The 27,991-nt window shown below is 45.3% G+C and overlaps 1 protein-coding gene across 1 annotated transcript in view; it reads left to right on the forward strand.

The window, feature by feature from the left end:
- The window catches only part of LOC138568751 (pneumococcal serine-rich repeat protein-like), a 139,897-nt gene that overhangs the window by 38,607 nt on the left and 73,299 nt on the right, over positions 1 to 27,991 (forward strand). The window contains exon 2 of the mRNA XM_069646538.1: positions 1,232 to 22,489. Within this exon, the coding sequence (XP_069502639.1) occupies positions 1,232 to 22,489 (21,258 nt within the window). The remainder of the gene's footprint in view (positions 1 to 1,231; positions 22,490 to 27,991) is intronic.

A 27,991-nucleotide genomic window follows, 5' to 3' on the forward strand; every position in this document is an offset into this window, starting at 1 on the left:
GTGGAGAAGCCTTTTAAAGCTTCCTAGATCTACACCAGTAGCCCTTTTAAGACACGAACTGGGGCTTATATCAATACAAGCCACCTATAAATGGAAAACATGCATGTTATACAGGAAATGTGCCCTGGAAAAGCATAACAATGGGCTGGTAAAGCAGTTAGCGAACTATGTGAGGGAGTCAGAGGACAGATTTTCTAAGCAATGGATAGCACAAGAGCAGAGATTCATGCGAGAGGCAGACATAGGGGATGAGCTTCTGCTTCAAAATCCTGACAAAGCAAAACGAAAAATATGGGAAATTGATTGGATCAGGACCAGGGAACTATGCCAAGCATATAAATGCTTTAAGCAAAATCTGTTTGCCCTGAAACACTTTGGCTCCCCTGAAGAGTACCTTTTAAAATCTCCCAGTGTCATGCATCGAGCAGGACTTCTGTCTTGAGGCTAAACCAGTGGAAAACCAAAGAGGTTACATCTAAATGGTTTGTTACTGTTGAAGGAAGCCGCTTATGTCGATTTTGCAATATGCATGAGGAGTCTTTGAAACATCTGACCACTGTGTGCGTAGAATTGGCATGTTTGAGAACAAAATATTTCAAAAACCTCTTTAAACATATATTAAACATGGATTCGAAAAACTGTGGAACTATATATTCCATGTGTATTCAAGAACCGTAGGTTACGCAACTATTAACTTCCTGAATGAATTGAAACTCAAAGCTGATGATGACCAAAAAGGCAAAGGTTAAAAGGGAAGTGCGCAAGTCCTGTGGTGAACCATCTATGTCAAGTTTGAAATCCATTAAAAAAAAAAAATTTCACCTTCTTGTTAAACAATTGTTAACTGTTTCTACCTTAGAGTATGTTGTTCTTCTCTCATTTTTTTCTATTTTTACATTTTATTTGTCGCTTGATTTTAGCGTCTACTTCACTGCTTGTTGCACAAATTTCTTTTATTTTCTTTTTTTTAATGAGAACTTGAATGAATGTACGTGTAGAAGTGATTGACTTACATCATGATAATTGAAATTTATTTGTCTGATATATCTGTATACATCTGTATTTTAAGCATGTGAGTAATAATGGAAATGAAGTATATGTATTTTGTATTGAAAGGTTACATTTTTCAGTCAAATCAAATAAATAAAAAAATACAAAAAGATTTGATTTTGAGAAATATGAACGCCGATGACTAGATTCACAAATAATCACAATCACTTTTCCTCCCCAGGCACACAGGGCCCTGGGACGGGGCTGAAGGACGTGGAGAGTATGAGCACCTCAGAGAAGAGCACAGACACGAAAAAAGAAGATGGCGGTCTGCAGACCACTTGGACCTGCAAATCAGAGTGTGGAGAGCACCTGCAGGACAGAGGCCAGAACGTGCACCAAGGGAGACAGGAGGTGACCGCCCCAGACCAGAACTTACACCGCGGGGACCAGAAAATGCACCAGACAAATGAGAACCACAAGCTATCAATAGAAGAGAAGACACTGGCAAAAGAATACAGAGATGGGATTCTTGGAGTGAGGCACAAGCGAGAGAGAAGAGAAGGTACACAGGTTTTCATAGATATGACAACAAATTCAAACGAAAGTAAAATGACTGAGAGTTTGAGTAATTCAGAGAGTGTGACACAACCACATATTCTGAGCACAGCAGAGACTGTGAGTACAACTAAGAGTTTGACTTCACCAGAGAGTCTGAGCACATCTGAGAGTTCCAGAACAGCTGAGAGTGTCACAACTAAGAGTCTGACAACCAAAGAGGGTCTGACATCACCAGAGATTCTGAGTACACCAGAGAGTGTGATATCAACAGAGAAACTGAGCAGAACTGAGAATCTAAGAACAGCTGAAAGTAAAACGACTGAGAGTACAACAGAGAGTGTGACACAACCACAGCTTCTGAGCACAACAGAGACTTCGGGTAAAACTAAGAGTCTGACATCAACAAAGAGTCTGAGCACAACTGAGAGTCCAAGAACAGCTGAGAGTGTCACAACTAAGAGTCTGACAACAAAAGAGAGTCTGACATCACCAGAGAACCTGACTACAGCAGAGAGTGTGACATCAACTCAGAGACTAAGCACAAGTGAGAATCCAAGAACAGCTGAGAGTTTAACTACTGAGAGTCTGACGACGAAAGAGATTTTAAGCACAACAGCAATCCTGACGACCCCAGAGAGTCTGAGAACAATTGAGAGTCTAACATCGCGAGCGAGTCTGAGCACAACGGAAAGTCCAAGAACAGCTGAGAGTGTCACAACTAAGAGTCTCACAACAAAAGAGAGCCTGACATCACCACAGAATCTGAGTACAACAGAGAGTGTGACATCATCTCAGAGACTAAGCACAAGTGCGAATCTCAGAACAGCTGAGAGTTTAACGACTGAGAATCTGACGACGAAAGAGATTCTAAGCACAACAGAAATCCTGACAACACCAGAGAGTCTGAGAACAATTGAGAGTCTAACATCACGAGAGAGTCTGAACCCGACTGAGAGTCCAAGAACAATTGAGAGTGTCACAACTAAGAGTCTGACAACAAAAGAGAGCCTGACATCACCAGAGAATCTGAGTACAACTGAGAATGTGGCATCAACTCAGAGACTAAGCACAAGTGAGAATCTAAGAACAGCTGAGAGTTTAACGACTGAGAGTCTGACAACGAAAGAGATTCTAAGCACAGCAGCAATCCTGACGACCCCAGAGAGTCTGAGAACAATTGAGAGTCTAACATCACGAGCGAGTCTGAGCACAACTGAAAGTCCAAGAACAGCTGAGAGTGTCACAACTAAGAGTCTGACAACAAAAGAGAGCCTGACATCACCACAGAATCTGAGTACAACGGAGAGTGTGACATCAACTCAGAGACTAAGCACAAGTGAAAATCTAAGAACAGCTGAGAGTTTAATGACTGAGATTCTGACGACAAAAGAGATTCTAAGCACAACAATAATCCTGACGACACCAGAGAGTCTGAGAACAATTGAGAGTCTAACATCACGAGCGAGTCTGAGCACAATGGAAAGTCCAAGAACAGCTGAGAGTGTCACAACTAAGAGTTTGACAACAAACGAGAGCCTGACATCACCACAGAATCTGAGTACAACTGAGAGTGTGGCATCAAGTCAGAGACTAAGCAAAAGTGAGAATCTAAGAACACCTGAGAGTTTAATGACTGAGAGTCTGACGACGAAAGAGATTCTAAGCACAACAGCAATCCTGACGACAACAGAGAGTCTGAGAACAATTGAGAGTCTAACATCACGAGCGAGTCTGAGCACAATGGAAAGTCCAAGAACAGCTGAGAGTGTCACAACTAAGAGTTTGACAACAAACGAGAGCCTGACATCACCACAGAATCTGAGTACAACAGAGGGTGTGACATCAACTCAGAGACTAAGCACAAGTGAGAATCTTAGAACAGCTGAGAGTTTAACGGCTGAGCGTCTGTCTTCGAAAGAGATTCCAATCACAACAGAAATCCTCACGACACCAGAGAGTCTGCGAACAATTGAGAGTCTAACATCACGAGAGAGTCTGAGCACAACTGAAAGTCCAAGAACAGCTGAGAGTGTCACAACTAAGAGTCTGACAACAAAAGAGAGCCTGACATCACCACAGAATCTGAGTACAACGGAGAGTGGGACATCAACTCAGAGACTAAGCACAAGTGAGAATCTAAGAACAGCTGAGAGATTAATGACTGAGAGTCTGGCGACAAAAGAGATTCTAAGCACAACAATAATCCTGACGGCAGCAGAGAGTCTGAGTACAACTGAGAGTCTCAGAACAGGTGAGAGTCTCAGAACTGAGAGTCTGACAACAAAAGAGAGTCCAAGAACAGCTGAGATTGTCACAACTAAGAGTCTGACAACAAAAGAGAGCCTGACATCACCAGAGAATATGAGTACAACAGAGAATGTGGCATCAACTCAGAGACTGAGCACAAGTGAGAATCTAAGAACAGCTGAGAGTCTAACGACTAGGAGTCTGATGACAAAAGAGATTCTAAGCACAACAGCAATCCTGACGACACTAGAGAGTCTGAGAACAATTGAGAGTCTAACATCACGAGAGAGTCTAAGCACAAATGAGAGTCCAAGAACAGCTGAGAGTGTCACAACTAAGAGTCTGACAACAAAAGAGAGCCTGACATCACCACAGAATCTGAGTACAACAGAGAGTGTGACATCAACACAGAGACTAAGCACAAGTGAGAATCCAAGAACAGCTGAGAGTTTAACTACTGAGAGTTTGACGACAAAAGAGATTCTAAGCACAACAGCAATCCTGACGACACCAGAGAGTCTGAGAACAATTGAGAGTCTAACATCACGAGAGAGTCTGAACACGACTGAGAGTCCAAGAACAGCTGACAGTGTCACAACTAAGAGTCTGTCAACAAAAGAGAGCCTGACATCACCAGAGAATCTGAGTACAACTGAGAGTGTGGCATCAACTCAGAGAATAAGCACAAGTGAGAATCTAAGAACAACTGAGAGTTTAACTACTGAGAGTCTGACGACGAAAGAGATTCTAAGCACAACAGCAATCCTGACGACCCCAGAGAGTCTGAGAACAATTGAGAGTCTAACATCACGAGCGAGTCTGAGCACAACGGAAAGTCCAAGAACAGCTGAGAATGTCACAACTAAGAGTCTGACAACAAAAGAGATCCTGACATCACCACAGAATCTGAGTACAACAGAGAGTGTGACATCAACTCAGAGACTAAGGACAAGTGCGAATCTAAGAACAGCTGAGAGTTTAACGACTGAGAGTCTGACGACGAAAGAGATTCTAAGCACAACAGAAATCCTGACGACACCAGAGAGTCTGAGAACAATTGAGAGTCTAACATCACGAGCGAGTCTGAGCACAACTGAAAGTCCAAGAACAGCTGAGAGTGTCACAACTAAGAGTCTGACAACAAAAGAGAGCCTGACATCATCACAAAATCTGAGTACAACAAAGAATGTGACATCAACTCAGAGACTAAGCACAAGTGAGAATCTACGTACATCTGAGAGTCTCAGAACAGGTGAGAGTCTCAGAACTGAGAGTCTGACAACAAAAGAGAGTTCAAGAACAGCTGAGAGTGTCACAACTAAGAGTCTGTCAACAAAAGAGAGCCTGACATCCTCAGAGAATCTGAGTACAACTGAGAGTGTGGCATCAACTCAGAGACTAAGCACAAGTGAGAATCTAAGAACAGCTGAGAGTTTAACGACTGAGAGTCTAACGACGAAAGAGATTCTAAGCACAACAGCAATCCTGACGACAACAGAGAGTCTGAGAACAATTGAGAGTCTAACATCACGAGCGAGTCTAAGCACAAATGAGAGTCCAAGAACAGCTGAGAGTGTCACAACTAAGAATCTGACAACAAAAGAGAGCCTGACATCACCACAGAATCTGAGTACAACAGAGAGTGTGACACCAACACAGAGACTAAGCACAAGTGAGAATCCAAGAACCGCTGAGAGTTTAACTACTGAGAGTTTGACGACGAAAGAGATTCTAAGCACAACAGCAATCCTGACGACAGCAGAGAGTCTGAGTACAACTGAGAGTCTCAGAACAGGTGAGAGTCTCAGAACTGAGAGTCTGACAACAAAAGAGAGTCCAAGAACAGCTGAGATTGTCACAACTAAGAGTCTGACAACAAAAGAGAGCCTGACATCACCAGAGAATCTGAGTACAACAGAGAATGTGGCATCAACTCAGAGACTGAGCACAAGTGAGAATCTAAGAACAGCTGAGAGTTCAACGACTGAGAGTCTGACGACGAAAGAGATTCTAAGCACAGCAGCAATCCTGACGACCCCAGAGAGTCTGAGAACAATTGAGAGTCTAACATCACGAGAGAGTCTGAGCACAACTGAAAGTCCAAGAACAGCTGAGAGTGTCACAACTAAGAGTCTGACAACAAAAGAGAGCCTGACATCACCACAGAATCTGAGTACAACGGAGAGTGTGACATCAACTCAGAGACTAAGCACAAGTGAAAATCTAAGAACAGCTGAGAGTTTAATGACTGAGATTCTGACGACAAAAGAGATTCTAAGCACAACAATAATCCTGACGACACCAGAGAGTCTGAGTACAACTGAGAGTCTCAGAACAGGTGAGAGTCTCAGAACTGAGAGTCTGAAAACAAAAGAGAATCCAAGAACAGCTGAGAGTGTCACAACTAAGAGTCTGACAACAAAAGAGAGCCTGACATCCTCAGAGAATCTGAGTACAACTGAGAGTGTGGCATCAAGTCAGAGACTAAGCACAAGTGAGAATCTAAGAACACCTGAGAGTTTAACGACTGAGAGTCTGACGACGAAAGAGATTCTAAGCACAACAGCAATCCTGACGACAACAGAGAGTCTGAGAACAATTGAGAGTCTAACATCACGAGCGAGTCTGAGCACAATGGAAAGTCCAAGAACAGCTGAGAGTGTCACAACTAAGAGTTTGACAACAAACGAGAGCCTGACATCACCACAGAATCTGAGTACAACAGAGGGTGTGACATCAACTCAGAGACTAAGCACAAGTGAGAATCTTAGAACAGCTGAGAGTTTAACGGCTGAGCGTCTGTCTTCGAAAGAGATTCCAATCACAACAGAAATCCTCACGACACCAGAGAGTCTGCGAACAATTGAGAGTCTAACATCACGAGAGAGTCTGAGCACAACTGAAAGTCCAAGAACAGCTGAGAGTGTCACAACTAAGAGTCTGACAACAAAAGAGAGCCTGACATCACCACAGAATCTGAGTACAACGGAGAGTGTGACATCAACTCAGAGACTAAGCACAAGTGAGAATCTAAGAACAGCTGAGAGTTTAATGACTGAGAGTCTGGCGACAAAAGAGATTCTAAGCACAACAATAATCCTGACGGCAGCAGAGAGTCTGAGTACAACTGAGAGTCTCAGAACAGGTGAGAGTCTCAGAACTGAGAATCTGACAACAAAAGAGAGTCCAAGAACAGCTGAGATTGTCACAACTAAGAGTCTGACAACAAAAGAGAGCCTGACATCACCAGAGAATATGAGTACAACAGAGAATGTGGCATCAACTCAGAGACTGAGCACAAGTGAGAATCTAAGAACAGCTGAGAGTCTAACGACTAGGAGTCTGATGACAAAAGAGATTCTAAGCACAACAGCAATCCTGACGACACTAGAGAGTCTGAGAACAATTGAGAGTCTAACATCACGAGAGAGTCTAAGCACAAATGAGAGTCCAAGAACAGCTGAGAGTGTCACAACTAAGAGTCTGACAACAAAAGAGAGCCTGACATCACCACAGAATCTGAGTACAACAGAGAGTGTGACATCAACACAGAGACTAAGCACAAGTGAGAATCCAAGAACAGCTGAGAGTTTAACTACTGAGAGTTTGACGACAAAAGAGATTCTAAGCACAACAGCAATCCTGACGACACCAGAGAGTCTGAGAACAATTGAGAGTCTAACATCACGAGAGAGTCTGAACACGACTGAGAGTCCAAGAACAGCTGACAGTGTCACAACTAAGAGCCTGTCAACAAAAGAGAGCCTGACATCACCAGAGAATCTGAGTACAACTGAGAGTGTGGCATCAACTCAGAGACTAAGCACAAGTGAGAATCTAAGAACAGCTGAGAGTTTAACTACTGAGAGTCTGACGACGAAAGAGATTCTAAGCACAACAGCAATCCTGACGACCCCAGAGAGTCTGAGAACAATTGAGAGTCTAACATCACGAGCGAGTCTGAGCACAGCGGAAAGTCCAAGAACAGCTGAGAATGTCACAACTAAGAGTCTGACAACAAAAGAGATCCTGACATCACCACAGAATCTGAGTACAACAGAGAGTGTGACATCAACTCAGAGACTAAGGACAAGTGCGAATCTAAGAACAGCTGAGAGTTTAACGACTGAGAGTCTGACGACGAAAGAGATTCTAAGCACAACAGAAATCCTGACGACACCAGAGAGTCTGAGAACAATTGAGAGTCTAACATCACGAACGAGTCTGAGCACAACTGAAAGTCCAAGAACAGCTGAGAGTGTCACAACTAAGAGTCTGACAACAAAAGAGAGCCTGACATCATCACAAAATCTGAGTACAACAAAGAATGTGACATCAATTCAGAGACTAAGCACAGGTGAGAATCTACGTACATCTGAGAGTCTCAGAACAGGTGAGAGTCTCAGAACTGAGAGTCTGACAACAAAAGAGAGTTCAAGAACAGCTGAGAGTGTCACAAATAAGAGTCTGTCAACAAAAGAGAGCCTGACATCCTCAGAGAATCTGAGTACAACTGAGAGTGTGGCATCAACTCAGAGACTAAGCACAAGTGAGAATCTAAGAACAGCTGAGAGTTTAACGAATGAGAGTCTAACGACGAAAGAGATTCTAAGCACAACAGCAATCCTGACGACAACAGAGAGTCTGAGAACAATTGAGAGTCTAACATCACGAGCGAGTCTAAGCACAAATGAGAGTCCAAGAACAGCTGAGAGTGTCACAACTAAGAATCTGACAACAAAAGAGAGCCTGACATCACCACAGAATCTGAGTACAACAGAGAGTGTGACACCAACACAGAGACTAAGCACAAGTGAGAATCCAAGAACCGCTGAGAGTTTAACTACTGAGAGTTTGACGACGAAAGAGATTCTAAGCACAACAGCAATCCTGACGACAGCAGAGAGTCTGAGTACAACTGAGAGTCTCAGAACAGGTGAGAGTCTCAGAACTGAGAGTCTGACAACAAAAGAGAGTCCAAGAACAGCTGAGATTGTCACAACTAAGAGTCTGACAACAAAAGAGAGCCTGACATCACCAGAGAATCTGAGTACAACAGAGAATGTGGCATCAACTCAGAGACTGAGCACAAGTGAGAATCTAAGAACAGCTGAGAGTTCAACGACTGAGAGTCTGACGACGAAAGAGATTCTAAGCACAGCAGCAATCCTGACGACCCCAGAGAGTCTGAGAACAATTGAGAGTCTAACATCACGAGCGAGTCTGAGCACAACTGAAAGTCCAAGAACAGCTGAGAGTGTCACAACTAAGAGTCCGACAACAAAAGAGAGCCTGACATCACCACAGAATCTGAGTACAACGGAGAGTGTGACATCAACTCAGAGACTAAGCACAAGTGAAAATCTAAGAACAGCTGAGAGTTTAATGACTGAGATTCTGACGACAAAAGAGATTCTAAGCACAACAATAATCCTGACGACACCAGAGAGTCTGAGTACAACTGAGAGTCTCAGAACAGGTGAGAGTCTCAGAACTGAGAGTCTGAAAACAAAAGAGAGTCCAAGAACAGCTGAGAGTGTCACAACTAAGAGTCTGACAACAAAAGAGAGCCTGACATCCTCAGAGAATCTGAGTACAACTGAGAGTGTGGCATCAAGTCAGAGACTAAGCACAAGTGAGAATCTAAGAACACCTGAGAGTTTAACGACTGAGAGTCTGACGACGAAAGAGATTCTAAGCACAACAGCAATCCTGACGACAACAGAGAGTCTGAGAACAATTGAGAGTCTAACATCACGAGCGAGTCTGAGCACAATGGAAAGTCCAAGAACAGCTGAGAGTGTCACAACTAAGAGTTTGACAACAAACGAGAGCCTGACATCACCACAGAATCTGAGTACACCAGAGGGTGTGACATCAACTCAGAGACTAAGCACAAGTGAGAATCTTAGAACAGCTGAGAGTTTAACGGCTGAGCATCTGTCTTCGAAAGAGATTCCAATCACAACAGAAATCCTCACGACACCAGAGAGTCTGCGAACAATTGAGAGTCTAACATCACGAGAGAGTCTGAGCACAACTGAAAGTCCAAGAACAGCTGAGAGTGTCACAACTAAGAGTCTGACAACAAAAGAGAGCCTGACATCACCACAGAATCTGAGTACAACGGAGAGTGGGACATCAACTCAGAGACTAAGCACAAGTGAGAATCTAAGAACAGCTGAGAGTTTAATGACTGAGAGTCTGGCGACAAAAGAGATTCTAAGCACAACAATAATCCTGACGGCAGCAGAGAGTCTGAGTACAACTGAGAGTCTCAGAACAGGTGAGAGTCTCAGAACTGAGAGTCTGACAACAAAAGAGAGTCCAAGAACAGCTGAGATTGTCACAACTAAGAGTCTGACAACAAAAGAGAGCCTGACATCACCAGAGAATATGAGTACAACAGAGAATGTGGCATCAACTCAGAGACTGAGCACAAGTGAGAATCTAAGAACAGCTGAGAGTCTAACGACTAGGAGTCTGATGACAAAAGAGATTCTAAGCACAACAGCAATCCTGACGACACTAGAGAGTCTGAGAACAATTGAGAGTCTAACATCACGAGAGAGTCTAAGCACAAATGAAAGTCCAAGAACAGCTGAGAGTGTCACAACTAAGAGTCTGACAACAAAAGAGAGCCTGACATCACCACAGAATCTGAGTACAACAGAGAGTGTGACATCAACACAAAGACTAAGCACAAGTGAGAATCCAAGAACAGCTGAGAGTTTAACTACTGAGAGTTTGACGACAAAAGAGATTCTAAGCACAACAGCAATCCTGACGACACCAGAGAGTCTGAGAACAATTGAGAGTCTAACATCACGAGAGAGTCTGAACACGACTGAGAGTCCAAGAACAGCTGACAGTGTCACAACTAAGAGTCTGACAACAAAAGAGAGCCTGACATCATCACAAAATCTGAGTACAACAAAGAATGTGACATCAACTCAGAGACTAAGCACAAGTGAGAATCTACGTACATCTGAGAGTCTCAGAACAGGTGAGAGTCTCAGAACTGAGAGTCTGACAACAAAAGAGAGTCCAAGAACAGCTGAGATTGTCACAACTAAGAGTCTGACAACAAAAGAGAGCCTGACATCACCAGAGAATATGAGTACAACAGAGAATGTGGCATCAACTCAGAGACTGAGCACAAGTGAGAATCTAAGAACAGCTGAGAGTCTAACGACTAGGAGTCTGATGACAAAAGAGATTCTAAGCACAACAGCAATCCTGACGACACTAGAGAGTCTGAGAACAATTGAGAGTCTAACATCACGAGAGAGTCTAAGCACAAATGAAAGTCCAAGAACAGCTGAGAGTGTCACAACTAAGAGTCTGACAACAAAAGAGAGCCTGACATCACCACAGAATCTGAGTACAACTGAGAGTGTGGCATCAACTCAGAGACTAAGCACAAGTGAGAATCTAAGAACAGCTGAGAGTTTAACTACTGAGAGTCTGACGACGAAAGAGATTCTAAGCACAACAGCAATCCTGACGACCCCAGAGAGTCTGAGAACAATTGAGAGTCTAACATCACGAGCGAGTCTGAGCACAACGGAAAGTCCAAGAACAGCTGAGAATGTCACAACTAAGAGTCTGACAACAAAAGAGATCCTGACATCACCACAGAATCTGAGTACAACAGAGAGTGTGACATCAACTCAGAGACTAAGGACAAGTGCGAATCTAAGAACAGCTGAGAGTTTAACGACTGAGAGTCTGACGACGAAAGAGATTCTAAGCACAACAGAAATCCTGACGACACCAGAGAGTCTGAGAACAATTGAGAGTCTAACATCACGAGCGAGTCTGAGCACAACTGAAAGTCCAAGAACAGCTGAGAGTGTCACAACTAAGAGTCTGACAACAAAAGAGAGCCTGACATCATCACAAAATCTGAGTACAACAAAGAATGTGACATCAACTCAGAGACTAAGCACAAGTGAGAATCTACGTACATCTGAGAGTCTCAGAACAGGTGAGAGTCTCAGAACTGAGAGTCTGACAACAAAAGAGAGTTCAAGAACAGCTGAGAGTGTCACAACTAAGAGTCTGTCAACAAAAGAGAGCCTGACATCCTCAGAGAATCTGAGTACAACTGAGAGTGTGGCATCAACTCAGAGACTAAGCACAAGTGAGAATCTAAGAACAGCTGAGAGTTTAACGACTGAGAGTCTAACGACGAAAGAGATTCTAAGCACAACAGCAATCCTGACGACAACAGAGAGTCTGAGAACAATTGAGAGTCTAACATCACGAGCGAGTCTAAGCACAAATGAGAGTCCAAGAACAGCTGAGAGTGTCACAACTAAGAATCTGACAACAAAAGAGAGCCTGACATCACCAAAGAATCTGAGTACAACAGAGAGTGTGACACCAACACAGAGACTAAGCACAAGTGAGAATCCAAGAACCGCTGAGAGTCTAACTACTGAGAGTTTGACGACGAAAGAGATTCTAAGCACAACAGCAATCCTGACGACAGCAGAGAGTCTGAGTACAACTGAGAGTCTCAGAACAGGTGAGAGTCTCAGAACTGAGAGTCTGACAACAAAAGAGAGTCCAAGAACAGCTGAGATTGTCACAATCAAGAGTCTGACAACAAAAGAGAGCCTGACATCACCAGAGAATCTGAGTACAACAGAGAATGTGGCATCAACTCAGAGACTGAGCACAAGTGAGAATCTAAGAACAGCTGAGAGTCTAACGACTAGGAGTCTGATGACAAAAGAGATTCTAAGCACAACAGCAACCCTGACGACACCAGAGAGTCTGAGAACAATTGAGAGTCTAACATCACGAGAGAGTCTAAGCACAAATGAGAGTCCAAGAACAGCTGAGAGTGTCACAACTACGAGTCTGACAACAAAAGAGAGCCTGACATCACCACAGAATCTGAGTACAACAGAGAGTGTGACACCAACACAGAGACTAAGCACAAGTGAGAATCCAAGAACCGCTGAGAGTTTAACTACTGAGAGTTTGATGACGAAACAGATTCTAAGCACAACCGCAATCCTGACGAAACCAGAGAGTCTGAGAACAATTGAGAGTCTTACATCACGAGAGAGTCTGAACACGACTGAGAGTCCAAGAACAGCTGACAGTGTCACAACTAAGAGTCTGTCAACAAAAGAGAGCCTGACATCACCAGAGAATCTGAGTACAACAGAGAGTGTGACATCAACTCAGAGACTAAGCACAAGTGCAAATCTAAGAACAGCTGAGAGTTCAACGACTGAGAGTCTGACGACGAAAGAGATTCTAAGCACAACAGAAATCCTGACGACACCAGAGAGTCTGAGAACAATTGAGAGTCTAACATCACGAGCGAGTCTGAGCACAACTGAAAGTCCAAGTACAGCAGAGAGTGTCACAACTAAGAGTCTGACAACAAAAGAGAGCCTGACATCACCACAGAATCTGAGTACAACAAAGAATGTGACATCAACTCAGAGACTAAGCACAAGTGAGAATCTACGTACTTCTGAGAGTCTCAGAACAGGTGAGAGTCTCAGAACTGAGAGTCTGACAACAAAAGAGAGTTCAGGAACAGCTGAGAGTGTCACAACTAAGAGTCTGTCAACAAAAGAGAGCCTGACATTCTCAGAGAATCTGAGTACAACTGAGAGTGTGGCATCAACTCAGAGACTAAGCACAAGTGAGAATCTAAGAACAGCTGAGAGTTTAACGACTGAGAGTCTGTCGACGAATGAGATTCCAAGCACAACAGAAATCCTGACGACACCAGAGAGTCTGCAAACAATTGAGAGTCTAACATCACGAGCGAGTCTGGGCACAACTGAAAGTCCAAGAACAGCTGAGAGTGTCACAACTAAGAGTCTGACAACAAAAGAGAGCCTGACATCACCACAGAATCTGAGTACAACGGAGAGTGTGACATCAACTCAGAGACTAAGCACAAGTGAGAATCTAAGAACAGCTGAGAGTTTAATGACTGAGATTCTGACGACAAAAGAGATTCTAAGCACAACAATAATCCTGACGACACCAGAGAGTCTGAGTACAACTGAGAGTCTCAGAACAGGTGAGAGTCTCAGCACTGAGAGTCTGAAAACAAAAGAGAGTCCAAGAACAGCTGAGAGTGTCACAACTAAGAGTCTGACAACAAAAGAGAGCCTGACATCCTCAGAGAATCTGAGTACAACTGAGAGTGTGGCATCAAGTCAGAGACTAAGCACAAGTGAGAATCTAAGAACACCTGAGAGTTTAACGACTGAGAGTCTGACGACGAAAGAGATTCTAAGCACAACAGCAATCCTGACGACAACAGAGAGTCTGAGAACAATTGAGAGTCTAACATCACGAGCGAGTCTGAGCACAATGGAAAGTCCAAGAACAGCTGAGAGTGTCACAACTAAGAGTTTGACAACAAACGAGAGCCTGACATCACCACAGAATCTGAGTACAACAGAGAGTGTGACATCAACTCAGAGACTAAGCACAAGTGAGAATCTTAGAACAGCTGAGAGTTTAACGGCTGAGAGTCTGTCTTCGAAAGAGATTCCAAGCACAACAGAAATCCTGACGACACCAGAGAGTCTGCGAACAATTGAGAGTCTAACATCACGAGAGAGTCTGAGCACAACTGAAAGTCCAAGAACAGCTGAGAGTGTCACAACTAAGAGTCCGACAACAAAAGAGAGCCTGACATCACCACAGAATCTGAGTACAACAGAGAGTGTGACATCAACTCAGAGACTAAGCACAAGTGAGAATCTAAGAACAGCTGAGAGTTTAATGACTGAGAGTCTGACGACAAAAGAGATTCTAAGCACAACAATAATCCTGACGACAGCACAGAGTCTGAGTACAACTGAGAGTCTCAGAACAGGTGAGAGTCTCAGAACTGAGAGTCTGACAACAAAAGAGAGTCCAAGAACAGCTGAGATTGTCACAACTAAGAGTCTGACAACGAAAGAGAGCCTGACATCACCAGAGAATATGAGTACAACAGAGAATGTGGCATCAACTCAGAGACTGAGCACAAGTGAGAATCTAAGAACAGCTGAGAGTCTAACGACTAGGAGTCTGATGACAAAAGAGATTCTAAGCACAACAGCAATCCTGACGACACTAGAGAGTCTGAGAACAATTGAGAGTCTAACATCACGAGAGAGTCTAAGCACAAATGAGAGTCCAAGAACAGCTGAGAGTGTCACAACTAAGAGTCTGACAACAAAAGAGAGACTGACATCACCACAGAATCTGAGTACAACAGAGAGTGTGACATCAACACAGAGACTAAGCACAAGTGAGAATCCAATAACAGCTGAGAGTTTAACTACTGAGAGTTTGACGACGAAAGAGATTATAAGCACAACAGCAATCCTGACGACACCAGAGAGTCTGAGCACAATTGAGAGTCTAACATCACGAGAGAGTCTGAACACGACTGAGAGTCCAAGAACAGCTGACAGTGTCACAACTAAGAGTTTGTCAACAAAAGAGAGCCTGACATCACCAGAGAATCTGAGTACAACTGAGAGTGTGGCATCAACTCAGAGACTAAGCACAAGTGAGAATCTAAGAACAGCTGAGAGTTTAACTACTGAGAGTCTGACGACGAAAGAGATTCTAAGCACAACAGCAATCCTGACGACCCCAGAGAGTCTGAGAACAATTGAGAGTCTAACATCACGAGCGAATCTGAGCACAACGGAAAGTCCAAGAACAGCTGAGAGTGTCACAACTAAGAGTCTGACAACAAACGAGATCCTGACATCACCACAGAATCTGAGTACAACAGAGAGTGTGACATCATCTCAGAGACTAAGCACAAGTGCGAATCTCAGAACAGCTGAGAGTTTAACGACTGAGAATCTGACGACGAAAGAGATTCTAAGCACAACAGAAATCCTGACGACACCAGAGAGTCTGAGAACAATTGAGAGTCTAACATCACGAGCGAGTCTGAGCACAACTGAAAGTCCAAGAACAGCTGAGAGTGTCACAACTAAGAGTCTGACAACAAAAGAGAGCCTGACATCACCACAGAATCTGAGTACAACAAAGAATGTGACATCAACTCAGAGACTAAGCACAAGTGAGAATCTACGTACATCTGAGAGTCTCAGAACAGGTGAGAGTCTCAGAACTGAGAGTTTGACAACAAAAGAGAGTTCAAGAACAGCTGAGAGTGTCACAACTAAGGGTCTGTCAACAAAAGAGAGCCTGACATCACCACAGAATCTGAGTCCAACAGAGAGTGTGACATCAACTCAGAAACTAAGCACAAGTGAGAATCCAAGAACAGCTGAGAGTGTAACTACTGAGAGTTTGACGACGAAAGAGATTCTAAGCACAACAGCAATTCTGACAACACCAGAGAGTCTGAGAACAATTGAGAGTCTAACATCACGAGAGAGTCTGAACCCGACTGAGAGTCCAAGAACAATTGAGAGTGTCACAACTAAGAGTCTGACAACAAAAGAGAGCCTGACATCACCAGAGAATCTGAGTACAACTGAGAATGTGGCATCAACTCAGAGACTAAGCACAAGTGAGAATCTAAGAACAGCTGAGAGTTTAACGACTGAGAGTCTGACTACGAAAGAGATTCTAAGCACAACAGCAATCCTGACGACCCCTGAGAGTCTGCAAACAATTGAGAGTCTAACATCACGAGCGAGTCTGGGCACAACTGAAAGTCCAAGAACAGCTGAGAGTGTCACAACTAAGAGTCTGACAACAAAAGAGAGCCTGACATCACCACAGAATCTGAGTACAACGGAGAGTGTGACATCAACTCAGAGACTAAGCACAAGTGAGAATCTAAGAACAGCTGAGAGTTTAATGACTGAGATTCTGACGACAAAAGAGATTCTAAGCACAACAATAATCCTGACGACACCAGAGAGTCTGAGTACAACTGAGAGTCTCAGAACAGGTGAGAGTCTCAGCACTGAGAGTCTGAAAACAAAAGAGAGTCCAAGAACAGCTGAGAGTGTCACAACTAAGAGTCTGACAACAAAAGAGAGCCTGACATCCTCAGAGAATCTGAGTACAACTGAGAGTGTGGCATCAAGTCAGAGACTAAGCACAAGTGAGAATCTAAGAACACCTGAGAGTTTAACGACTGAGAGTCTGACGACGAAAGAGATTCTAAGCACAACAGCAATCCTGACGACAACAGAGAGTCTGAGAACAATTGAGAGTCTAACATCACGAGCGAGTCTGAGCACAATGGAAAGTCCAAGAACAGCTGAGAGTGTCACAACTAAGAGTTTGACAACAAACGAGAGCCTGACATCACCACAGAATCTGAGTACAACAGAGAGTGTGACATCAACTCAGAGACTAAGCACAAGTGAGAATCTTAGAACAGCTGAGAGTTTAACGGCTGAGAGTCTGTCTTCGAAAGAGATTCCAAGCACAACAGAAATCCTGACGACACCAGAGAGTCTGCGAACAATTGAGAGTCTAACATCACGAGAGAGCCTGAGCACAACTGAAAGTCCAAGAACAGCTGAGAGTGTCACAACTAAGAGTCCGACAACAAAAGAGAGCCTGACATCACCACAGAATCTGAGTACAACAGAGAGTGTGACATCAACTCAGAGACTAAGCACAAGTGAGAATCTAAGAACAGCTGAGAGTTTAATGACTGAGAGTCTGACGACAAAAGAGATTCTAAGCACAACAATAATCCTGACGACAGCACAGAGTCTGAGTACAACTGAGAGTCTCAGAACAGGTGAGAGTCTCAGAACTGAGAGTCTGACAACAAAAGAGAGTCCAAGAACAGCTGAGATTGTCACAACTAAGAGTCTGACAACGAAAGAGAGCCTGACATCACCAGAGAATATGAGTACAACAGAGAATGTGGCATCAACTCAGAGACTGAGCACAAGTGAGAATCTAAGAACAGCTGAGAGTCTTACGACTAGGAGTCTGATGACAAAAGAGATTCTAAGCACAACAGCAATCCTGACGACACTAGAGAGTCTGAGAACAATTGAGAGTCTAACATCACGAGAGAGTCTAAGCACAAATGAGAGTCCAAGAACAGCTGAGAGTGTCACAACTAAGAGTCTGACAACAAAAGAGAGACTGACATCACCACAGAATCTGAGTACAACAGAGAGTGTGACATCAACACAGAGACTAAGCACAAGTGAGAATCCAATAACAGCTGAGAGTTTAACTACTGAGAGTTTGACGACGAAAGAGATTATAAGCACAACAGCAATCCTGACGACACCAGAGAGTCTGAGCACAATTGAGAGTCTAACATCACGAGAGAGTCTGAACACGACTGAGAGTCCAAGAACAGCTGACAGTGTCACAACTAAGAGTTTGTCAACAAAAGAGAGCCTGACATCACCAGAGAATCTGAGTACAACTGAGAGTGTGGCATCAACTCAGAGACTAAGCACAAGTGAGAATCTAAGAACAGCTGAGAGTTTAACTACTGAGAGTCTGACGACGAAAGAGATTCTAAGCACAACAGCAATCCTGACGACCCCAGAGAGTCTGAGAACAATTGAGAGTCTAACATCACGAGCGAGTCTGAGCACAACGGAAAGTCCAAGAACAGCTGAGAGTGTCACAACTAAGAGTCTGACAACAAACGAGATCCTGACATCACCACAGAATCTGAGTACAACAGAGAGTGTGACATCATCTCAGAGACTAAGCACAAGTGCGAATCTCAGAACAGCTGAGAGTTTAACGACTGAGAATCTGACGACGAAAGAGATTCTAAGCACAACAGAAATCCTGACGACACCAGAGAGTCTGAGCACAATTGAGAGTCTAACATCACGAGCGAGTCTGAGCACAACTGAAAGTCCAAGAACAGCTGAGAGTGTCACAACTAAGAGTCTGACAACAAAAGAGAGCCTGACATCACCACAGAATCTGAGTACAACAAAGAATGTGACATCAACTCAGAGACTAAGCACAAGTGAGAATCTACGTACATCTGAGAGTCTCAGAACAGGTGAGAGTCTCAGAACTGAGAGTTTGACAACAAAAGAGAGTTCAAGAACAGCTGAGAGTGTCACAACTAAGGGTCTGTCAACAAAAGAGAGCCTGACATCCTCAGAGAATCTGAGTACAACTGAGAGTGTGGCATCAACTCAGAGACTAAGCACAAGTGAGAATCTAAGAACAGCTGAGAGTTTAACGACTGAGAGTCTGACGACGAAAGAGATTCTAAGCACAACAGCAATCCTGACGACCCCTGAGAGTCTGAGAACAATTGAGAGTCTAACATCACAAGAGAGTCTGAGCACAACGGAAAGTCCAAGAACAGCTGAGAGTGTCACAACTAAGAGTCTGACAACAAACGAGATCCTGACATCACCACAGAATCTGAGTACAACAGAGAGTGTGACATCATCTCAGAGACCAAGCACAAGTGCGAATCTCAGAACAGCTGAGAGTTTAACGACTGAGAATCTGACGACGAAAGAGATTCTAAGCACAACAGAAATCCTGACGGCACCAGAGAGTCTGCGAACAATTGAGAGTCTAACATCACGAGAGAGTCTGAGCACAACTGAAAGTCCAAGAACAGCTGGGATTGTCACAACTAAGAGTCTGACAACAAAAGAGAGCCTGACATCACCACAGAATCTGAGTACAACAAAGAATGTGACATCAACTCAGAGACTAAGCACAAGTGAGAATCTACGTACATCTGAGAGTCTCAGAACAGTTGAGAGTCTCAGAACTGAGAGTTTGACAACAAAAGAGAGTTCAAGAACAGCTGAGAGTGTCACAACTAAGGGTCTGTCAACAAAAGAGAGCCTGACATCCTCAGAGAATCTGAGTACAACTGAGAGTGTGGCATCAACTCAGAGACTAAGCACAAGTGAGAATCTAAGAACAGCTGAGAGTTTAACGTTAACGACTGAGAGTCTGACGACGAAAGAGATTCTAAGCACAACAGCAATCCTGACGACAACAGAGAGTCTGAGAACAATTGAGAGTCTAACATCACAAGCGAGTCTGAGCACAATGGAAAGTCCAAGAACAGCTGAGAGTGTCACAACTAAGAGTCTGACAACACAAGAGAGCCTGACATCACCACAGAATCTGAGTACAACAGAGAGTGTGACATCAACTCAGAGACTAAGCACAAGTGAGAATCTAAGAACAGCTGAGAGTTTAACGACTGAGAGTCTGTCGACGAAAGAGATTCCAAGCACAACAGAAATCCTGACGGCACCAGAGAGTCTGCGAACAATTGAGAGTCTAACATCACGAGAGAGTCTGAGCACAACTGAAAGTCCAAGAACAGCTGAGATTGTCACAACTAAGAGTCTGACAACAAAAGAGACCCTGACATCACCACAGAATCTGAGTACAACAGACAGTGTGACATCAACACAGAGACTAAGCACAAGTGAGAATCCAAGAACAGCTGAGCGTTTAACTACTGAGAGTTTGACGACGAAAGAGATTCTAAGCACAACAGCAATCCTGACGAAACCAGAGAGTCTGAGAACAATTGAGAGTCTAACATCACGAGAGAGTCAGAACACGACTGAGAGTCCAAGAACAGCTGACAGTGTCACAACTAAGAGTCTGTCAACAAAAGAGAGCCTGACATCACCAGAGAATCTGAGTACAACAGAGAATGTGGCATCAACTCAGAGACTAAGCACAAGTGAGAATCTAAGAACAGCTGAGAGTTTAATGACTGAGAGTCTGACGACGAAAGAGATTCTAAGCACAACAGCAATCCTGACGAAACCAGAGAGTCTGAGAACAATTGAGAGTCTAACATCACGAGAGAGTCAGAACACGACTGAGAGTCCAAGAACAGCTGACAGTGTCACAACTAAGAGTCTGACAACAAAAGAGAGCCTGACATCACCACAGAATCTGAGTACAACAGAGAGTGTGACATCAACTCAAAGACTAAGCACAAGTGCGAATCTACGTACGTCTGAGAGTCTCAGAACAGGTGAGAGTCTCAGAACTGAGAGTCTGACAACAAAAGAGAGTTCAAGAACAGCTGAGAGTGTCACAACTAAGAGTCTGTCAACAAAAGAGAGCCTGACATCCTCAGAGAATCTGAGTACAATGGAGAGTGTGACATCAACTCAGAGACTAAGCACAAGTGAGAATCCAAGAACAGCTGAGAGTTTAATGACTGAGATTCTGACGACAAAAGAGATTCTAAGCACAACAATAATCCTGACGACACCAGAGAGTCTGAGTACAACTGAGAGTCTCAGAACAGGTGAGAGTCTCAGAACTGAGAGTCTGACAACAAAAGAGAGTCCAAGAACAGCTGAGCGTGTCACAACTAAGAGTCTGACAACACAAGAGAGCCTGACATCACCACAGAATCTGAGTACAACAGAGATTTTGACATCAACTCAGAGACTAAGCACAAGTGATAATTTACGAACAGCTGAGAGTTTAACAACTGAGAGTCTGACGACAGAGGAGATTCTAAGCACATCAGCAAGGAGCCACAGCCCAGGGACCCTCGCCAGCACAGGGAGTCCTATCAGCACAGGGAGCCACATCACAGGCAGTCACACCAGCACAGGGAGCCCCAGCAGCACAGGAAGTTCCAGCAGCACAAGGAGCAACAGCACAGGGAGCCACACCAGCACAGGGAGACCCAGCAGCACAGAGAGTTCCAGCAACACAAGGAGCCACAGCACAAGGAGCCACGCCAGCACAGGGAGGCCCAGCAGCACAGGCATTCCCAGCAGCATAGGGAGCCCCAGCAGCACAGGGAGTGCCAGCAGCACAGGGAGCCACACCAGCACAAGGAGTCCCAGCAGCACAGGGAGCCCCAGCAGCACAAGGAGCCACATCACAGGCAGTCACACCAGCACAGGGAGCCCCAGCAGCACAGAAGGTTCCAGCAGCACAAGGAGCAACAGCACAGGGACCCACACCAGCACAGGGAGACCCAGCAGCACAGAGAGTTCCAGCAACACAAGGAGCCACAGCACAGGGAGCCACACCAGCACAGGGAGGCCCAGCAGCACAGGGAGTCCCAGCAGCAGAGGGAGCCCCAGCAGCACAGGGAGTGCCAGCAGCACAGGGAGCCACACCAGCACAAGGAGTCCCAGCAGCACAGGGAGCCCCAGCAGCACAAGGAGCCACATCACAGGCAGTCACACCAGCACAGGGAACCCCAGCAGCACAGGAAGTTCCAGCAGCACAAGGAGCAACAACACAGGGAGCCACACCAGCACAGGGAGATCCAGCAGCACAGAGAGTTCCAGCAGCACAAGGAGCCACGTCACAGGCAGTCACACCAGCACAGGGAGCCCCAGCAGCACAGGAAGTTCCAGCAGCACAAGGAGCAACAGCACAGGGAGCCACACCAGCACAGGGAGGCCCAGCAGCACAGGGAGTCCCAGCAGCAGAGGGAGCCCCAGCAGCACAGGGAGACACACCAGCACGGGGAGCCCCAGCAGCACAGGGAGCCACACCAGCACAAGGAGTCCCAGCAGCACAGGGAGCCCCAGCAGCACAGGGAGCCCCAGCAGCACAGGGAGCCACAGCAGCACAGGGAGCCACAGCAGCACGGGGAGCCCCAGCAGCACAGGGAGCCACACCAGCACGGGGAGCCAGAAGACATCAAGGAGTGAAAGCTCCACAGGAAGCAGCAGACCCTCAAGAGCCAGCACTGTCAGCACATCTTTGTCGACAATCACCTCGACGAAAACCCCAGCAGGTGAGTGCGCTTTGTGCGGTGTGGGGTGCACCCATATGAGACCAACCTATGCTACAGGCTGCAGTCAAAAGCAGCAACTTTGCCGTGGGTTTTTTTTTTTTTTAAGTAGGTACCTAGTGTTCATCCTCGCGGTCCAGCACCCAAGAGGTTCATGCCCTCCCAGCTTCCATTCTGACCCTTTGGTCTGGCACATACGTGAAGACCACTCATCTGCTCACCATCATCCCCCTTTAGAGAGCTCTTTTCTGTGACCCTGTCTTTAGGACCACATGCGATGCAATGAGCTCCCCTCAAACTCTCTACACATCCCCGGAAGTATCTGCATGCCTCTGTCATAGCCCCAATCTAATTCCTATATTATATTCATACCCGAGAAGCATTCGAATGCGTCTTCCCTACCCCTTCCCATTCCCATTCATACAATGTATTCATACCAGAGGCGGATTTAAATGTCTCTTTCATACCCCTCTCACATAAAGAATTCACCCCCCCCCCCCCCGGTATCCGAGGTGCCTTACTCATATCCCCCTTCTCATTCCTATATTGTATACATACCCTAGAAGCTTGTAAATGCCTTTATCATATCCCCCTTCTCAGTCCTATACGGTGTACCTAACCCAGAGGCATGTAAATGCCTTTAGCATATCCCATCTCCTCTCATTCCTATATTATATACATACCATAGAAGCATGTAAATGCCTTTAGCATATCCCTGTCTCCTCTCATTCCTGTACTGCATGCATACCCTAGAAGCATGTACATGCCTTTATCATATACCCGTCTCTTCTAATTCCTATACTGTATTCATACCCCAGAAGCATGTAAATGCCTTTATCATATCCCTGTCTCCTCTCATTCACGTACTGCATACATACCGCAGAAGCATGTAAATGCCTTTAGCATATCCCCGTCTCCTCTCATTCCTATACTGTATACATAGCCCAGAAGCATGTAAATGCCTTTATCATATCCCTGTCTCCTCTCATTCACGTACTGCATACATATCCCAGAAGCATGTAAATGCCATTAGCATATCCCATCTCCTCTCATTCCTATACTATATACATACCATAGAAGCATGTAAATGACTTTAGCATATCCCTGTCTCCTCTCATTCCTGTACTGCATGCATACCCTAGAAGCATGTACATGTCTTTATCATATCCCTGTCTCTTCTCGTTCCTATACTGTATTCATACCCCAGAAGCATGTAAATGCCTTTATCATATCCGTCTCCTCACATTCACGTACTGCATACATACCCTAGAAGCATGTAAATGCCTTTATCATATCCCCATCTGCTCTCATTCCTGTACTGCATGCATACCATAGAAGCATTTAAATGCCTTTAGCATATGCCCCTTCTCATTCCTATACTGTATACATACCCCAGAAGCATGTAAATGCCTTTATCATATCCCATCTCCTCTCATTCCTATACTATATACATACCATAGAAGCATGTAAATGCCTTTAGCATATCCCTGTCTCCTCTCATTCCTATACTGTATACATAACCCAGAAGCATGTAAATGCCTTTATCATATCCCCATCTGCTCTCATTCCTATACTGCATGCATACCCTAGAAGCATGTAAATGCCTTTAGCATATCCCTGTCTCCTCTCATTCATGTACTGCATGCGTACCATAGAAGCATGTAAATGCCTTTATCATATCCCCGTCTCCTCTCATTCCAATACTGTATACATACCCCAGAAGCATGTAAATGCATTTAGCATATCTCTGTCTCCTCTCATTCCTGTACTGCATGCATACCCTAGAAGCATGTAAATGCCTTTAGCATATCCCTGTCTCCTCTCATTCCTGTTCTGCATGCATACCATAGAAGCATGTAAATGCCTTTATCATATCCCCGTCTCCTCTCATTCCTATACTGTATACTTACCCCAGAAGCATGTAAATGCCTTTAGCATATCTCTGTCTCCTCTCATTCTTGTACTGCATGCATACCCTAGAAGCATGTAAATGCCTTTAGCATATCCCGTCTCCTCTCATTCCTGTACTGCATGCATACCATGGAAGCATGTAAATGCCTTTATCATATCCCCATCTCCTTTCATTCCTGTACTGCATGCATATCATAAAAGCATGTAAATGCCTTTATCATATCCCCGTCTGCTCTCATTCCTGTACTGCATGCATACCATAGAAGCATGTAAATGCCTTTAGCATATCCCGTCTCCTCTCATTCCTGTACTGCATGCATACCATGGAAGCATGTAAATGCCTTTATCATATCTCCTCTACTCTCATTCCTGTACTGCATGCATACCCTAGAACCATGTGAATGCCTTTAGCATATCCCCGTCTCCTCTCATTCCTGTACTGCATGCATACCCTAGAAGCATGTAAATGCCTTTATCATAGCCCCGTCTCCTCTCATTGCTGTACTGCATGCATACCCTAGAAGCATGTAAATGCCTTTATCATATCCCCGTCCCCTCTCATTCCTGTACTGCATGCATACCCTAGAAGCATGTAAATGCCTTTATCATATCCCCGTCCCCTCTCATTCCTGTACTGCATGCATACCCTAGAAGCATGTAAATGCCTTTATCATATCCCCGTCCCCTCTCATTCCTGTACTGCATGCATACCCTAGAAGCATGTAAATGCCTTTATCATATCCCCGTCCCCTCTCATTCGTGTACTGCATGCATACCCTAGAAGCATGTAAATGCCTTTATCATATCCCCGTCTCCTCTCATTACTGTACTGCATACATACCCTAGAAGCATGTAAATGCCTTTATCATATCCTCGTCTCCTCTAATTCCTGCACTGCATGCATACCCTAGAAGCATGTAAATGCCTTTATCATATCCCCGTCTGCTCTCATTTGTGCATATCCCATCCCAACATGGCCCCCGCTGCAAATGCTCAGTGTTGCAGGGCCAGGCTTAGGGTCAGTGGGAGTGGCTCACCCAGGAAAAAGACACTGTGTCCTGTCCCTTTCCTGGGAGCGCGCTTCCAGGGTGTTTGCATTCAGTTGTAGGAATGAAACAGGACCGGGATTACACGAGGTAAGGTGGAAAGCCCTGGGGTAGTTTTGGAGTGGGTGGGGAGTCCTGGTTGCTTGTGGAAAGAGTGGAAGGGCTTTTTGTTTTTTTGTTTTTGGAGCGGGTGGGGCCTTTGGTTTTTTTGGGAGCAGGTGGGGGACCCTGGGATTCTGCAGCGGGTGGGTGAGCCATGGGGTTCTATTGTCAGCAGGTAGAGGGCTCTGAGATTGTTTTTGGAGCAGATGGGGGAGCCCATGGGTTTTTTTGGAAACTGTCGTGGGAGCCCATGGGTTGTTTTTGGAACAGGTGGAGGGCCCGGGATTGTTTTTGGATCGGTTGGGGAGCCCTGGGGTTGTTTTTGGAGAGGGTTGGGGCGCTGGGACTATGCAGGCTGTGGGGTAGAGGGAGCCTAGGGACTATACAGGGGGTGGAGTAGAAGGATTAGGGTAGGTGGGAGCTCTGGGACTGTGCTCGTAGCACAGTGGGCAGCGCCATACTGGTGGGAGCAGGGTGGGGAGAGCCATGGGATAGTGGTGGGAGCAGGGTGGAGAGAGCCCAGGGACTAGGCTGGGAGTGGGATGAGGGAGCCCAGAGACTGTGATGGGAGCAGGTGGGGGAGCCCAGAGTCTATACTGGGAGCGGGGTGTTGCGACGGCCCACAATAGTTCCTAGCCATTTGGACTTACTGGCCATTTGGCATTTTTGGGGGGACTTGTCCTGTCCAGATTCTGCTCAAGGGGGCCCTAGGCCAAAAATGTTTGGAGACCACTGCCCTAGATGATATTACATATCCCTATTATATGGCCCCTTCCCCCCTATTCTGTGTTCATACCAGAGAAGTCTTTCAATACCTCTCATATATCACCCCTCGGTCTCCCTGCAAGGCATCTAAATGCTTCTATCATATCTCCCAAGTCATTCCTGTACTGTGTTCATAGCTGAGAGGCTTTGAGAGCCCTTTGTCATATGTACCCTCGCATTTCTATACGTGATTCATACCCAGAAGCGTTTTAATTCCTCCATCATAAACGACTTCTCAGTCCCATAGTGTATTCATACCCTAAAGGTATTTAAATACCCTGCCATATTCACCTTTTCTTCCTATAAAAGCCGCTGCTACACCTCCGCTGTGGCTTACTGTGAGCATATCTGCAATTTGCGAGCCTAGCTGTGAGTGTGCAGTGACTGTGTGCTTGCTTGTTAGCTTGCCTGAACAAGCCTCTCTCTGTAGCTTCTGAGGGTGGCGTAAGCGTGCCTTCTTCTGAGTGTGCTGTGTAAAGCCTCTCTCTGTACCTTCTGCTAAACGAACCTGTTTCTGAGTGTGGTGTGAACGTGCCTTGTTCTCAGTGTGCTGTGGCTGTGTGCTTGCTTCTTAGCTTGCCTGAACAAGCCCATCTCTGTAGCTTCTGGGAAGCGTACCTGCTGCTGATTGTGGCGTAAGCGTGCCTTCTTCTGAGTGTGCTGTGCCTGTGTGCATGCCTCTCTCTGTACCTTCTGCTAAACGAACCTGTTTCTGAGTGTGGTGTGAGCATGCCTTGTTCTGAGTGTGCTGTGGCTGTGTGCTTGCTTCTTAGCTTGCCTGAACAAGCCCATCTCTGTAGCTTCTGGGAAGCGTACCCCCTGCCGAGTGTGGCGTAAGCGTGCCTTCTTCTGAGCGTGCTGTCTGCTTGCCTCTTAGCAAGTCTGTCTCTGTACCTTCTGGTAAACACATCCCGTTCTGAGTGTGGGGTGCGCATGCCTGCCTCTGAGAGGTTGTGGCAGTGATTGGAGCTGTGGTGCCTTTGTCTCTAACTACTGACAAGCAAGCCCCGTTGTTTGTGTGTGGTCTGACTGTGCCTGGCACTGGGTGTGCTCTGATTGTGTGCTTGCTTATTGCGGGCCTGTCTTTCCCACCTTTGGTACTGCCAAAATAACTTATGCAACGTTTACAAAGTAGGAGTGGTTAAGCTGACCTCAAGTGGGATGAGTAGGAGTAACAGCAAATCTGGGGTGAAGTTCCAGGGGTGCTGCTGTAGTTCACCTGTAGATCAGCCAGTTGCAAAATTGCAGGGGGATGAAGCAGAATCAGGTATGAGGTTGGTGCTAGGGAGGGTGGGAAAATGCAAAAGAATCATGAATTCCTCATCCTCGTTCTTTTTCACCCTGCCCACTGTGCTGCAGTTAGCCCTGCCCCAGATGCTGCCTGTCATCAGGCCCAGTGCGCGGCTGGTCACACTGACCCATGCGTTGCCTGTTGCCCGGTTCCATATGCTGTTTTTCAGCTACCCTCTCTGCTCACCTCACACCCTACTCTCCCCCTCGCTCGTTATGATCATCCTCTGCTCACCTCCCTGCCGCCTCTTGAGTCCCCTCTGCTCCCTCTTGTTTCCACTCCCTCTGTCTCTTTGCTGGTGTCCGGTCAAATGTCGAATGCATTTGACCGAATGACAAAATGCTCAAGTCAATTTGACCGAAAACAAAAAGGTTGAATTTTATTTTTTAA

This window comes from Ambystoma mexicanum, chromosome 1p (genome assembly GCF_040938575.1).
Source record: "Ambystoma mexicanum isolate Mex_15411 chromosome 1p, UKY_AmexF1_1, whole genome shotgun sequence".
Lineage (NCBI taxonomy): Eukaryota > Metazoa > Chordata > Amphibia > Caudata > Ambystomatidae > Ambystoma > Ambystoma mexicanum.